Consider the following 13,748-nt stretch of genomic DNA (forward strand, 5'->3'; position numbering starts at 1 on the left):
ACACGATTATAGATTATTTCGTATATACAAAACAATGAATGCCTTCATATGAGTACATAGGAGGTTCATCTGACATTAATTTTTTTCTGTGTGGACATTAGTAAGCATTCACCCTCAGAAAGGATTTCTGTTACCGAGATAAAAAATATTCTTGACGCGTTTACATTTCCCACAACCTCATTTAGTATAAAAAGAAGACAATGTCAAAATAAAATCAATAATTCTTATTCTCCTCTATCGAATTAAAAAAGATTGACGTACTATACTGAGACAAGAGTATATATACATTATATAAATGTAAGTTTATATATTCTTACGTTCAGAATAAATTTTCCTTCCATCTTACAACGCACGTAGTTGGCACCGCGAAATTCGACAAAAGACGATACTTATACTATCATTTTATCCTAGATTTTAGAATTGTTCATTTAAGATTAAAATATTCCTTTCTCTATAATAAACATGATTGGCGCTATATCGATCCTATTTTATGATACATTTAAGTATAATAGCATTGGATCCGGAAATCTTTTCTGTGGATGTTGGTGTATGTATACATGATTTTGGTCAGCGGTTTACTCCACGGTTCAGGCCTTTAGATCAGATTACTTAAGGGGTCATTCCACTTTAACGGCCCAAAAACTATGCTTATCTTCAACAATTTTTTTGCCACAGTAAATATACCATACAATGAAAAAAATCTTTGTGGGATTTATTAGGGCACTCTTCAATTACACAAAAAAATCTTTGACATAATTTAAACAATTTTTTAATTAAGCGTTTTCTACACCGTTCGAATGGCGTGTCAAAGATTTATTAATTTTCTTATTAAAAAATTTTCAAACTGGCACCGTTTCGTTATTTTTAAATAAAAATTATTAATTGAGGTTCGGGACATAGCGACACTCATATAGATAAAGAATCTTTTGGATTTTTTGGTTTCAGGCAAGCCTGAATGATAAAAGTCATCAACGCGGCGGACTTGCATGTTTTTTGACACGTCATTCGAACGGTGTAGTAAACGCTTAATTGAAAAATTGTTTAAATTATGACAAAAATTTTGTTGTTATTTAAGAGTGTCCCAATAAATCCCAAAAAGATTTATTTCATTGTATGGTGTATTTGCTGTGAAAAAATTGTTAAAGATAAGCATAGTTTTGGGGCCGTTAAAGTGGAATGACCCGTTAAGGCTAAAGCCAACGGCACACGATACTATTTTTCCCTATTGAATTGCTTACGAGAGCCAGTCAGGATTTAGCCTTGAGTCACCCGATCTAAAATTTCACGTGCTTATTGGATCTCGCAATCAATCCAGTAGGAAAAATTGTCCCGTGTGCCGTTGGCTTTAATTGCCCCGGTTGGAAAATCTCTAATACACGAGATTGTAACGATAAAAGTTGTGGCTCATTGTGAAACGTTCGGATATAAACGAGATCCTATCGCGGTCACCGAGTACGCAATTCCGCATCCTAATAATCGTATAATCATGTGTCTCGCACATAATATATAGTCCCCCATTTCCCGTGAGAATTCTCTCTAATTAGCTTTCGAGTAAAAAACGCGCTGAAAAAGAATCTGACTTGCAGGTGCGCAAGACTCCCGTTCTTCGTACAAATCGCGCGATTAACGTACCTGAGGCGTACTTAGAATTTTATCTTCACGTGCGACGGCTTTCCGTGCGCGGGCGGGAAATACCTCTCGGCTCGGAATCGACGAAACGGTTGCGCGGCTGGAGAAAATTAACGCGGCGTTACGATCGTTACGTTAGCGGATCGTTGCGTGAAAAGCGGCACGCGATGATCCTACGGCCGAGCATGTAATTCCATGGTATAATCGCACGTGAGGAAACTCTCCGCCTTCTTCATTATCAATCGCGGTGATTAATTATACGGAAGAGAGAGAGAGAGAGAGAGAGAGAGAGAGAGAGAGAGAGAGAGAGAGAGAGAGAGAGAGAGAAGGGAAAATACCCCGTAAGCCGCACATTCGCGTGGGCCCGCGGGTTTCACCAAACGTCGCTTAGCTTTAATCTTAAGCTAAGACTCCATAAACGCGTTCAACTGCGGCAACGTGTGCGGCAACGAATCAAAAGACTCCAATTTCAACGCAGGAAGCTCGCGGCGAGCTTCTGATTAGTCGACTCGCATTGCCGCACGCGTTGCCGCATGCTCAACGCATCTATGGAGTCTTACAGCGAATTCGGTTGGTTGCACCAGTGCGCACTGATTGCACACCAAGCCTTGTTTACGGCCAATTCTTGTATTTAACGACCATCTTAAATACCTCTTGCAATATTTCTTAGCCAGAAGAATCATCTGTACAACGTTTACACTGATCATTTTCAGGGTGTCCATTGAGCAAACTCAATAACAAGAAAAATTCCCTGACTTTTTCAGGTTTTCCAGGAGCCGGAATGAATTTTTCCCTGACCGTTTAGTGTAACTTTTATTCAAGGTGCATAAGTCCCAGTCTACAATAGAGATTTAAACCCTAAGCCTTAAGAAATTGACTAATCACAGTCGCGTATTCTACTCGTACTTGACCGTGATTGGTCAATTCTTAAAGCTTAGAGCTTAAATCATCTATTGTAGACTGGGACTAATTTGCGTACGTCTGTGTGGTAAGTCAAGTAAATGTCAAATGACGAAGCCCTTGAAATATTTTTCTCGGGCAACAAAAGTCCGGAATTTAGAAAGATGAAAATTTAAATTCAAGCAGTTACACCATCTATGTGTAACAGGAACGAACATATTGCAAACAAACAAAACGCAAAAGATGCCAAAAAGTAACATCAAAATAACGCAAAAGATGCCCCCCAAAAAAAATAACATCTACTTACTGACTACAAAATAGAACGTGGACGGAGAGAGAGCGCAGGGCAGGCTTTACCTTTCCCCGATTCTTAAGGAGACCGATTAACTCGTTATCAGTCTCGACGGCCATTGTTATCAGCGCTATCTCTTATCGGTGCGTTTCGCTCGACGTCTCGCGCGATCACGTTAATTGCGCCAGCGTATTCGAGGCGAAATGTCGCGTGGAAAATGCCTAGAGCTTAGTTAGGTAAAAGTTAGGTACTCACGTTCTCGGGCTGGGACGAGCGCCTCTGCCGCGGCACACAGAAGAGCGGCACGCCGCTTTCCCGCTTCCTCTCCAATATAGCGGCTTCCGGTTGCCCTCGGGAGCACCAAGACGCAGCCCCGACGGCCGCGCGGATCCTCCTCCTCTCCTCTCTCTCGCCCTTATCCACCGCGCTTGGTTCTCTCTCGCCCTTATCCACCGCGCTTGGTTCTCTCTCTCTCCTTCCCTCTCACAAATCACCAACAAGGAGCGCGCACCCGGCGATCACTCGCGGCCACTTTTCCCTATTTTCCACGCTCGATCCACCGCGCGAGTCGCGCCTCGCTCTTCCGTCCGTTCAATCCTCGCGCGAGATCGATCGCTTCGATTCACGGCCGCTCTCTCCGAGCGCGGGTATAAACAAAACTACGCGCAACCGCGCGAGACGCTACGCACACGCGGAGACACCGGGAAAGCGCGGCCGAGTGGTGCAAACGCTCCACTTACCCTCGTCGCTGTTCGATCCTAGATCCACGATTCGATCTCACTCACGCGTCGCGCCGTCCGTCCCGGCCGGCGGACGGACTCCTTTGTTTACCGCCGCCGCGCTGGGCACCGGCGACTCCGCACTCGCTCCGGCCGCACGCACTCAAGTCAAATCGTAACCGACGCTCACATCCGTTTCCTCTTCCTTCTCTCTCCCTCTCTTTTCTGTCCCGCGCGCGACGAGTTTCGGATCGAGGACGATGTTCAACGGCGAGAACAGCGCGAGAGGCGATCGCGAAATCGTACGCGCCGACGACGACGACGCACCACAGTGGCAACAGACTGCGCTCCGCGGAATAACTGCGTGGTCGCTCTCGACGAACCGGTCGTCGCCGCTGCCACGCGCCCCCACCACGCCTACTCCGCGCCCCCACCACGCTCTCTCGTTAGTCGATCCCTTCCACTGCGCCGCAGCGGGCTCCGGGCGACGCGTGTCGCGTCCGTGCGCGTCCATGGTGCTCCGTTGTTGTTCGCGCTCCGACTTCTTAGAATGCGAGAGCGAACGGTGGCCGGACACAATGGGCCTGTTGTTTCCAGCCGCGACTTCTTTCCTCTCGCGCTTTCGACACGCGAGGGAAGAACGGAGAAAATAAAGGAAAGGGATTCCTCTCGTCCGCGCGAAAAATATACGCAGCTACGATCGCGCGGCGCCCACTTGACGAATCTGTCGCGCGCGGCCGCGGCGCTGACGCGATATTGTCGTGCTCTTTTACCGACGCGGTCAGGCGTAGCTTGTGCGCTTCTAATTCTTTTCATTAACGCTTTTATGCACCAGATGACACCTGGTTAAGTTGCGGAACGCAGAGCATTTTCATACTTAAAACACTGGGTTCGGAAGTGTAATTTACTCTTAGTTCAATTCATGTTTGTCTCTTTCTAAAGTAACAGTTGGGAAGAGACAAAGAACGAGTTAAGCGTAGCTTAAACAACGTTGGCGAAACCGGGCCTTAGATAATAAGATAGAAACAGATGGGGAGTTGACTCGAGTCTGAGTAACACTTAACCGACGTTTGTGAAACTGGCCCTAGACGTCTCGATTGCCGATTCTGTTGAATTATAGTGAACTCGGTGGCTTGCACTAGTGCGCACTGAGTGCACCCTAAGGGCCTCAGCAAAATGGCTGTCTTGTATTTTACAGTCACAGACAGTTATTGTGCGCTACTTTAAGACAAAGATTTAAAACATCAAACATTGTCTTAAGAGTACAAGACAGCCGTTCTGCTTAGGCCCTAAGGCTTGTTTACGGTCAATTCTTATATTTACGGATCGTCTTAAAAATCTCTTGAAATATTTCTTAACTAGTAAAATAATTTGTATAGCATTCGTGAGGATCAGATTTTTGGCTAAATACTTTGGGCATGTATTTAAGACAAAGTTCAATATAAGAATATTGACTATAAATAAGTCTTAGTGTGCACCCAGTGCGCACTAGTGCAAGCAATCGAATTCACTATCAGTCTGAGATTCCGTTTAAATTCGCACTATGCAAATCAGATTTTGCCGCATCCTAAATCACCTGACGTACTGTTTCTATTAAATGTAATATTGATATGATGTGTGTATAACGCGCGAATATTCTAAAGTAATTATTAATATATGGGTCATAATAATAATCAGGTAATTGATGTGCCACATGCGATACTAGAATATTGTATGTGTGTATCGCCTTAAAGAAATAAAAACCGAATGATTAAACAGTATGGAACAATGAATTAATTAATATGAAACACCAAATAATTAATACCGCAATATTAATACCGTACGCGTGTGTCGTGCGACGCGGACGGGAGTAAGCGAGGTCGCCGACTCTAAGCGCAAAACGCATCATAATTGTTTTAAATCATAATCGCGCTCGCAGCTCGTTAGCTCGTTATTTCTGACTAATCGCGATTTTCACGCAATCGAAATGAGATTCCGGGATTCCTGAGCCGGTTCCTGGCGAGCATGACTCGACGATACGCTCGACCGTCAGGATCAAGCTCGCGCGCGCGCGCGCGATTCTTGCAGAGGGTTATTAAAATCGAATTAGGGCGCAGTGCGGCAAAAAATCGACCGGCGACGATCGAAATCAATTTTCCCGTCGCGATGCACGCGCACGTGAAACACTCGCGTGCAACGTTAATGGATACTGAGAACGGTGGACATTGGACGAAGAATTTCCATGGTAATTTGCGCTCGCCGAGGGAAAAAATTGGTCTCCGGCGCGAGACTGACGATTACACGAAGCGGCAGTATAACTTATTAGACAGTAGATTTATGGCCGGTACACTTAAGTCGTGTTTCCGCCATACACACTCGTAATCGCGAGTCTGCGAAGTCAGCACCTTGTTTTTAGAACGGTACGTAATTAATGGAATTCTGTCTTCTCCATAAGAGTCTTTAGAATTGAATGAGAAATAAATTAATGACATTTTAGGTTCAGCATTTCGATATATAAACTGCGATAGATTCTAAAAGTTGAAATGTCTTTTTCGTAATCGGTAAATCATTCCACATTTCTTTGTCTGGCATAAAACTATAGACACAATTACGCCTAATCTACAATGTGCTCTTTGCGTCTAGAAGCATTCGATTTTTTAAGCAAATCGAAAACGCTTTAAAAGATTCGTCGACAACGTACGACTGTACAACGTATAATGTACAATTTATCAACTTACACAAATTTTTTAAACATATTCATTCGCTACAAAATAGAATGTTTCTAGACGCAAAGGGCACATTGTAAATTGGACTTTATAGAGCACTAATGATACGAAAGGAGAAGTTAATCTTTTCATAGAAATATTATAATTAAAAATTAAGATATTTCAGTTTTATCCAGCAATTATATAAACATTTTTTAACGAAGCTATCAGTAAAATTGCGATATTTCGTAAAAGTTAGTGATGCAATATAGATGGCAAGGTTACACGTCCGAGCATGAGTTTGTACAAACTTTTATAAATCATCTTGGCAAGTGACTGACTGATCTATTTTGTTCGCAGATCGCGTTTCTGTCGGGCGTTTCCAAGAATCGCGTCTTTTTTTCCGGTTACGTAAGCGGCCGTGTTTGCGTACATGTATAGTATGTGTGGAGCCAGTGTTGGGTATCTCCGCGTAAACAATAACAATCCCCGTCTACGTAAAGACTTTGTAAGCCATCTTTCTACGCGCAATCTGTGCGAGCATAACGCTTCTTTCTGAATACAGCTTCTCATCAAAACAATTAAATGTTATATATGTAATTATTTTCTCGTCGTTACGGTACTGTACATCGTATGCTCCGTCAACGTTCCCCTTGTAGAAAGGAGCAGAGAGAAATGCAATCGTGTAAAAATATAATGGGTTATTCCTTTTTCCTCCTTCATAAACAAATTTACGATCATTTCTTCGTGTAAAGATATTCGTGATTTAAAGGAAATAGTTTAACGTTAGAATCTAACTTATACTATTAGAAATACTATCTGCTATTTAGTAGGGTTGGGACGTATATCGTTACTTGTAACGAAGTTACAGTTACAGTCACTTTGTTTGGTAACTCTAACTTAACTCATTGTCAGTTACATTACTAGTTACTTTAGAATATTTTAAACCTCCACAGATCACATTAGGCCTGACATTAGCGCATAAACGCCTTTATTGAAAATTTACAATTTAAATGCAGACTTGATATTTTTATTTCTATTGCAAGAAAGTAACTGCAAAGTAACAATTCGTTACTATTTGAGTAACAGTAACACGTTACTTTTAAGAATTTTTAACTTGTAACTGTAACTAGTTACATTTTTAGCGAAAAAACTGTAACTGTAACTAGATACTTTTATAAAGTAACTTTCCCAACCCTGCTATTGGAGAAAGTAAATAGTTATTGCAAATGCTTAATGTAATAAAATTTAACAATCATTAAATCAAACGAATGAGTCTGTGATTGGAAAAGTTCAATTGATTTAATACAAATTTCCCTGGAATCGTGGAATCGCAACTTTGACATGTAAAAAATTAAATGTAAAACTGGAAAAAGTAATAACTTATGTAGCAGAAGTAAATCAATCGATGAAAAGTAGTTTTAAATAACTAATTCAGCCCAGAATCAAATATCCCTGATGCCATTTGTTCGGAATCGAATAAAAAAAATCTACAATACAACTTCAATCGAACGCACACATACATTACGTTTCATCGAACCTGTATTGTACATATTTTTGTCCTTTCGTAGAAACGTTCCGTTGAAAAAAAAATTGCGCCTATGACCGTAAAGCTTTCGACGCGGTAGATTCGTAGGAAGATACGATTTTAAACTGATGAAACGGAGCACCAGGGGTCCGTTTGCGGAAAGCGCGTGTGGCGCGAGGCCAGGCCTGGCTAAGATCAGAGAGAAGATCCCCCGGATAGATGCTGCGTATCGCCCGCTCTAAACCGCCCCCCGTTCCACATGTCACGCGGCCACCCACGTTAATTAGTCCATTATTATTGCGGCCGTCACTACCGTCAGCCCGTTGCTCGTCGTTTACCGGTGGCGGCGACGGTAGACGGTAACATTAATGACGGTGTACCAAAGGCGTGACCGTGTCGTACCCTTTCGGAGCGCGTGGACTGCTAACGACTGCTCGTTAAATCGTGTATACACAGCAGAAGCTGCGCCAGTCCGGGAACAAGCGGCTAAATTGATTTAACGCGAATTTCCCTGAGCGGAAATATTGAGAATCGGCAACCGTCTCGATCGATTTATACGGCGGACGATGCTGTCCGCGACACGACGAATGAGAGAGAACGGGAAAGGATAACGCAATGAAACATGATAATGAGATTAAAACGGAATTATCCACAACTGTATCCCGCGCAAAAGATACAGTAGACCCTTGATTTGACGGACTAATGGGGAGAAGAAGTGTTCGTTAATGCGAAAATCTGTTGACTGTAATCTAGGGGGGGCCATTTTTCATCATTCTTTAAATTGTTTTCAATGTAAAGAATGCTTTGATACAATATATAGTACCGTACAATATAAAATTATTAAATTATAATAGTACAGTAGTTTTTATTCAATATCTGAAGGCGGAGATGAAGGGAAAGTCTCAGTTTCAGATTCTTTTAAAATGTGCACAAATGAAGGCAGCAGTATCGTCTGCTTGTAGACAGTTGTCACGTACAAGCAATTGGATGTAAATTAAAAAAAAAATTTTTTAAGTTATTGTATTATTAATTTATGTATTCGTTCGATCGAGGGTCCACTGTGTTCTCATCAGCTGGCATCAGACTTAAATATCCGCGACGGGGACGAGCTGGACTTAGGCTGCGGTCAAACTGCCGCTACAAATGCTTCGAAGTGTTCTTCTTTTCCTTTCTTTCAATAAAGTTAAAAGGAGAAGAGAAACGCTTCGAAGCGTTTGTAGCGGCAGCTTGACCGCAGCCTTACTCTCGCGTTTCGCCGAAGGATTCGCGGATAACGGAAGCGTGCGCGCGTTCACACGGATGACAACTCGCCCTGGCCTTCGTTCCATCGCTTCAGGGCGTCGTCCTCCGGTCTCGCGGGACAATGAGGGTCCTTCCGTGCGTCGTGGTGACACGATCCGGCGCACCCATCATCACCACGTGCGCGCGGGCACGAACCGCCGGCGCGGCGCGTGCCGGGCGCGTTTAATCTCGCTAAAACCGCCGGCGCGAATAATAAACTGTCGACGGCGGTCTGGACGCAAGGTCTGCCGCGGTTGTTTAGGGGAGAGCATGGCTATTTGCCGCGCGTGTGGGCGTTCGCCGTGTGGGAGTGCCGCCGGACACGACGGGGGGACATCCATCGGACGAGCGGATGGACGAGCGTGCCGTACAACGTACGTGTGGGTCGTGGCTTCCTCCCTGGAACTAAAACTCAGAATTCAAGAATCGGCGCGATAAAAGGAGCCGCCGGGCGACGGGAGGGGGGAAAGCATTCGGGCGTAGGACGCGCTCGGCTCGATCAACTTCCTCATCAGGCGAACGCGCCACGTCGACGATAAGCGGCGTCGTAGAAACGGACGGAAATGTGCTCTCGAGTGTTTCTCGCGAGGAGCAAATGAATTGAAATAAATTACGGAAGAATCGGGGGAAGAGACGCATAAAAGTTCCGGCGGATAATGCTGACGCAGAGAGCTTAATTAATCCGATAAGTTTGGGCGGAGAAGTTGCTCGGAGTAAGGTCTCTTGAAGAGATCAAACAGGGCAACAACATTTCGCTAATTAGTTAATCCCATTGGACGGCACTCCGAAGGTTTCCTCGTAAAGCGCAGCTGTCCTCGAGCAGCTTAATTACGTAAGCTGCGCGAAGTAAAAAAAACAGCGTTATCGGCGCAACTTGCATCCGAACGACGCCGAGTTCGCGTTCGTGTTCGCATGACTTTCATATGGCAACTGCGAGGATATTATCGAGCAGTAAAACAATCTTTATTTACACAATCGTGTAATACGATTCAGAATGGTATGCTAAATTCTTGCTGCGTTTCCGGTTCACTTTCCGATCCAAATGGCAGGTAGGTATCGTCCTCCTTCTGCCCTTCGTTGATATCGAATATCGGTATTGGTTTCATCTTTCGTATCGCCCTCTCTATTTTTTGCACTACAGCAATTTCTTTCGGAGTGCTTATAAAACTGTCCACTCTGCAGTCCTCAACGCTACTGACTCTTCCGGTTCTACCGCATCTGAAAGCGCACGTACACGAACGCGCCGTCATGAAATATTCCATCGCAGGTTTATGCTACCATTTCAAGCGCGCAAGCACAGATTTGTAAGAGACACGATAAATAGTAGCAGATATTAATTGTATACCTGTGGATATAATCGGCGGTCGCACCCGGAAATTCGTAGTTCAACACATAACGTATCGCCACCGTATCCAAACCCCTCGATCCGGCGTTTGTAGTGCATAACACTCGGCATTTGCCGCTTTTGAAGGTGGCGTACTTGTTCTGTCTCTCATACAGCGGCATGTCGCCGTTCAAGGGGACCGTTTGTACGTTGCTATTGTCCAGGAACATACTGACCCAATTGCAAGTGGCGTTGTTGTTGCTGAAGATAATCACTTGCTCTCTGCTGGCCACTTTCGGTTTGATGTATTTCAGGAGTTCGGCCGGCTTCTCGCTTGACCCCATTCTTATAAATTTTTGCGGCACGAGAATGTGATGCAACTTGTTCGATACCACGTGCTCCAACGATTGCACCTGCAAGCGGATAAACAAGTAACGCGGACGGTCTAATCTTGCTGTCCAATTTCAATATCTTGACGGTGTCTTACATTTATGATACCGTCCAGAACCTCTGACATTCTCGAAGGCATCGTCGCGGAAGCTAACGTGAATTGGGCGCTTATTGGTAGCTTGGCATCCTCCACGGTTTGCGCGAAACCGAGCTAGAAATAATATTGTCGCGTTCAGAGACGTATACGCTGTATTAGAATAAATTTTATCATAAACGTTGAGAAATGTGCGAACGTACCGGCACCCTTTTCAAGAATACTTGCAGTTGCTCCTCAAACGTGTCATGGAACAAAGCGTCCGCTTCGTCCAATACAATGTGCCTGACCAGGTCCAATTCATAAACCTTGTTTGTAGTTAACTTGCTGATAACTCCGAAACTGGCTATAACGATATCGACCATCTCCATGGGTGGATCCAGCATCATCTTCTTCGTTTTTCCACCGGTGATAATTTTTGTACGAATATCAAGATACTGGCATATCTTTTTCGCTTCCAGCTGTGGAGACACGTGTATAATTTAAAAACGCTTAAGGCGAATCTTTCGCGTTTTGTCATACCAACCCCAATTTGAAATGCCAATTCTCGAGTAGGCGTCACAATCAGTCCAAGAGGAGCATTGTATCGATGCCCTGCTAACTTTTTCCACCTTAAAACCTCATCTATCATGGGTAGGAGGTAAGTTAACGTCTTCCCACAACCGGTTTCTGCCGCTATGACGGTATTGGCGCCGTTTATTATCTTTGGTATCCCCATTTTCTGTATCTTCAAAGGTTTCGTTATACTGTATCTTTTTAAGACGTCTATTAATTGTGGATCTAATCCAAACTGATCGAAAGAGTCGCATGCGTCTTCTTCTTCTTCTCCCTCTTCATTTTTCAACGACTTGCCGTACGACTCTTTTTTTACCTGAAAATTTCAGTGTCTGTTGAAATAAAATGAATACGGCACCAGAGAATAACAATGGAAAACCACGGGGTAAACCGCTGACCAAAACCATGTACACCAATAGCCCCAGTGAGCATTACTTTATCTTATTTCATCTTGTTATCTTTATAATGCTCCAGCAACGCCTAATGCTCAAAAAATATCTAGTAATGCCCAGTAATGCCGCAGATCTGTACACCACAGTGCTCCCAGCGGTTTACCCCTCGATGGATACTCAACGAATCGTCAACGTACGCTCGTGAGAGGATATACAGAGAAGTAGTCCCCTTTAGATTTATAGTGATGCCATCCTTTGCTGATCAGTGGTATCGGCTCGTACTTGGGATACGTTTGCCCCTCGTAGAAGTTGAACTCTTTCCGTTTACCGACGATTATCGGTGTCTTGTCTTCTGTATTTCTCGGTGCCTCGACGCGCTTGGCGTTACCTCTTCTCTTGGGGCCTTTCCTCTGCACGGGACATCAATAGTTAACATTTGCTCGTGCAGTGAAACAGACAACGGGATAACAGTGTCGCACTTACGTAGCATCTTTGCAGTTGCGCGAACTGGACGTACGCGGGTCTCTGGCACAAGTTGCAAAATCTGGAGAACATTTCTCGACAACCGAGCCGTGCTGCACGTGTACGGGACAAGACGTTCTCGAGAGCACGCTGCGCGCTAGGCCGCTGCCATCTTGAATGCCGGTGGCGAGAGAACCCTTTTAAATCATGAATGACGCGTGCATTAGCAAGCGATTGATACACGAGCGTATAAAGAGATACTGTGTTAAAGACTGCGGGTAAAATGTTGAGCTTCTCTTTAAAATAATCATTTAGTACAGTTGCGAGGTTATCGATAATGCAGAACGTCATCGTGGCGGTCCTTGCGGAATCTACAGGAATCTACAGTGATCAGCTTGCTTGATAAGTGAAGCGTTCTTGAATACTTCTGATGTTGATAATGCAGCCGACAACTTCGATGAAGGTTGAGCACGAGACGTACAGATGGCGCAGGCTGTGCATCGTTGTGGGGGGACCAACTTGTAGAGGCCCTCCACCACCCCCGCCGAATTCTTATCGACGGTCCTCTTTTGTTTGCGATAAAATTGCGTTTTTACATTTTTATAACTTAATTAAATTTATTCACAACTTATTTTGAAATATATAGAAAAATATAGAAAGAGAGAGAGAGAGAGATAAAGTTACATAGTGAAACTAAAAACATGATATACAATAAAAATATGTACAATTTTTCATTATGACATAAAATTACATATGAACATGTTACATGTGTTTACAATAATACGTACCTAACTCTTACAATGTGAAACATTAATAGAAAATGTTATACAGTACACACAACGTGTCACATATGTGGCTGTGCTTATAATTGTACAACATTTTTTATTAATGTGCAAACGAAAAATCAAACTGTAAAGGCAAATTTATTGATCAATTGCAAACAAAACTCTATCGATTAAAAGACTATGTGAATCAAATCGAACTAAAATTTTATTCAATAGAAACAAATCGACCTATATAGAGGCCCTCCACCACCCTCGCCGCGTTTAATCGACGGTTCTCTTTTCTTTACAATTTGATTTTTTACATTTTTCTTATAATTTACTTTACAATACATACAATATTATAAAAGAAATGATCCCAGTGAGAAATGATTCGTCGATCGATGTCGAAACGATGTCGCAACGAACTCGTCCCAAAAACTGCCAAATCTCGGAAGTGTGGCCATCGACAGGAACGGACATTTAAAAACTACATATCTTTCAAACGAGCTTTGAAATGTCTTTATTAATGCGAATACTTTATACAGCACTCCCGAACGCGATGGGTACCTTTGGTTGTCCCGTCTTTAGGGTCTTTACTCTCTAAAAATTAATCAGTGCATCATTACTGTAAATCAGTGAATATTCATTGTTTTCAGTAATAAACCACTGAGTGAGTTTTAGAGAGTAACCCTTCAGGGTACTTAAGCCCCTCCACCACGACAAGGTAGTACCCG

General features: G+C 43.5%; 1 protein-coding gene across 1 annotated transcript; it reads right to left on the reverse strand.

Annotated features, from left to right (window-relative positions):
* Window positions 1–9,974: 9,974 nt before the first annotated feature.
* LOC105559335 (probable ATP-dependent RNA helicase DDX28) lies at window positions 9,975–12,499 on the reverse strand. The gene is made up of 7 exons (XM_012007546.1): window positions 12,272–12,499; window positions 11,986–12,198; window positions 11,368–11,712; window positions 11,045–11,302; window positions 10,845–10,958; window positions 10,379–10,770; window positions 9,975–10,251 (listed from the first exon to the last, which is right to left on the reverse strand). Exons 1-7 carry the CDS (start codon window positions 12,341–12,343, stop codon window positions 10,023–10,025), a joined length of 1,623 nt encoding a protein of 540 aa, XP_011862936.1. The 5' UTR covers window positions 12,344–12,499; the 3' UTR covers window positions 9,975–10,022.
* Window positions 12,500–13,748: the final 1,249 nt, after the last annotated feature.

Source organism: Vollenhovia emeryi, unplaced genomic scaffold, assembly GCF_000949405.1.
Source record: "Vollenhovia emeryi isolate VEMERY1.0 unplaced genomic scaffold, V.emery_V1.0 DF939280.1, whole genome shotgun sequence".
In the NCBI taxonomy this organism is placed as follows: Eukaryota; Metazoa; Arthropoda; class Insecta; order Hymenoptera; family Formicidae; genus Vollenhovia; species Vollenhovia emeryi.

Bases quoted from the DNA above. Each gene is read 5' to 3' on its own strand.
- LOC105559335 (XM_012007546.1), bottom strand. From the start codon at position 12,343: ATGTTCTCCAGATTTTGCAACTTGTGCCAGAGACCCGCGTACGTCCAG. The intron at 12,199-12,271 runs GTAAGTGCGACA...TGTCCCGTGCAG, and splicing joins CGCAACTGCAAAGATGCTAC to AGGAAAGGCCCCAAGAGAAG. The intron at 10,771-10,844 runs GTAAGACACCGT...ATCCGCTTGCAG, and splicing joins TTCTGGACGGTATCATAAAT to GTGCAATCGTTGGAGCACGT.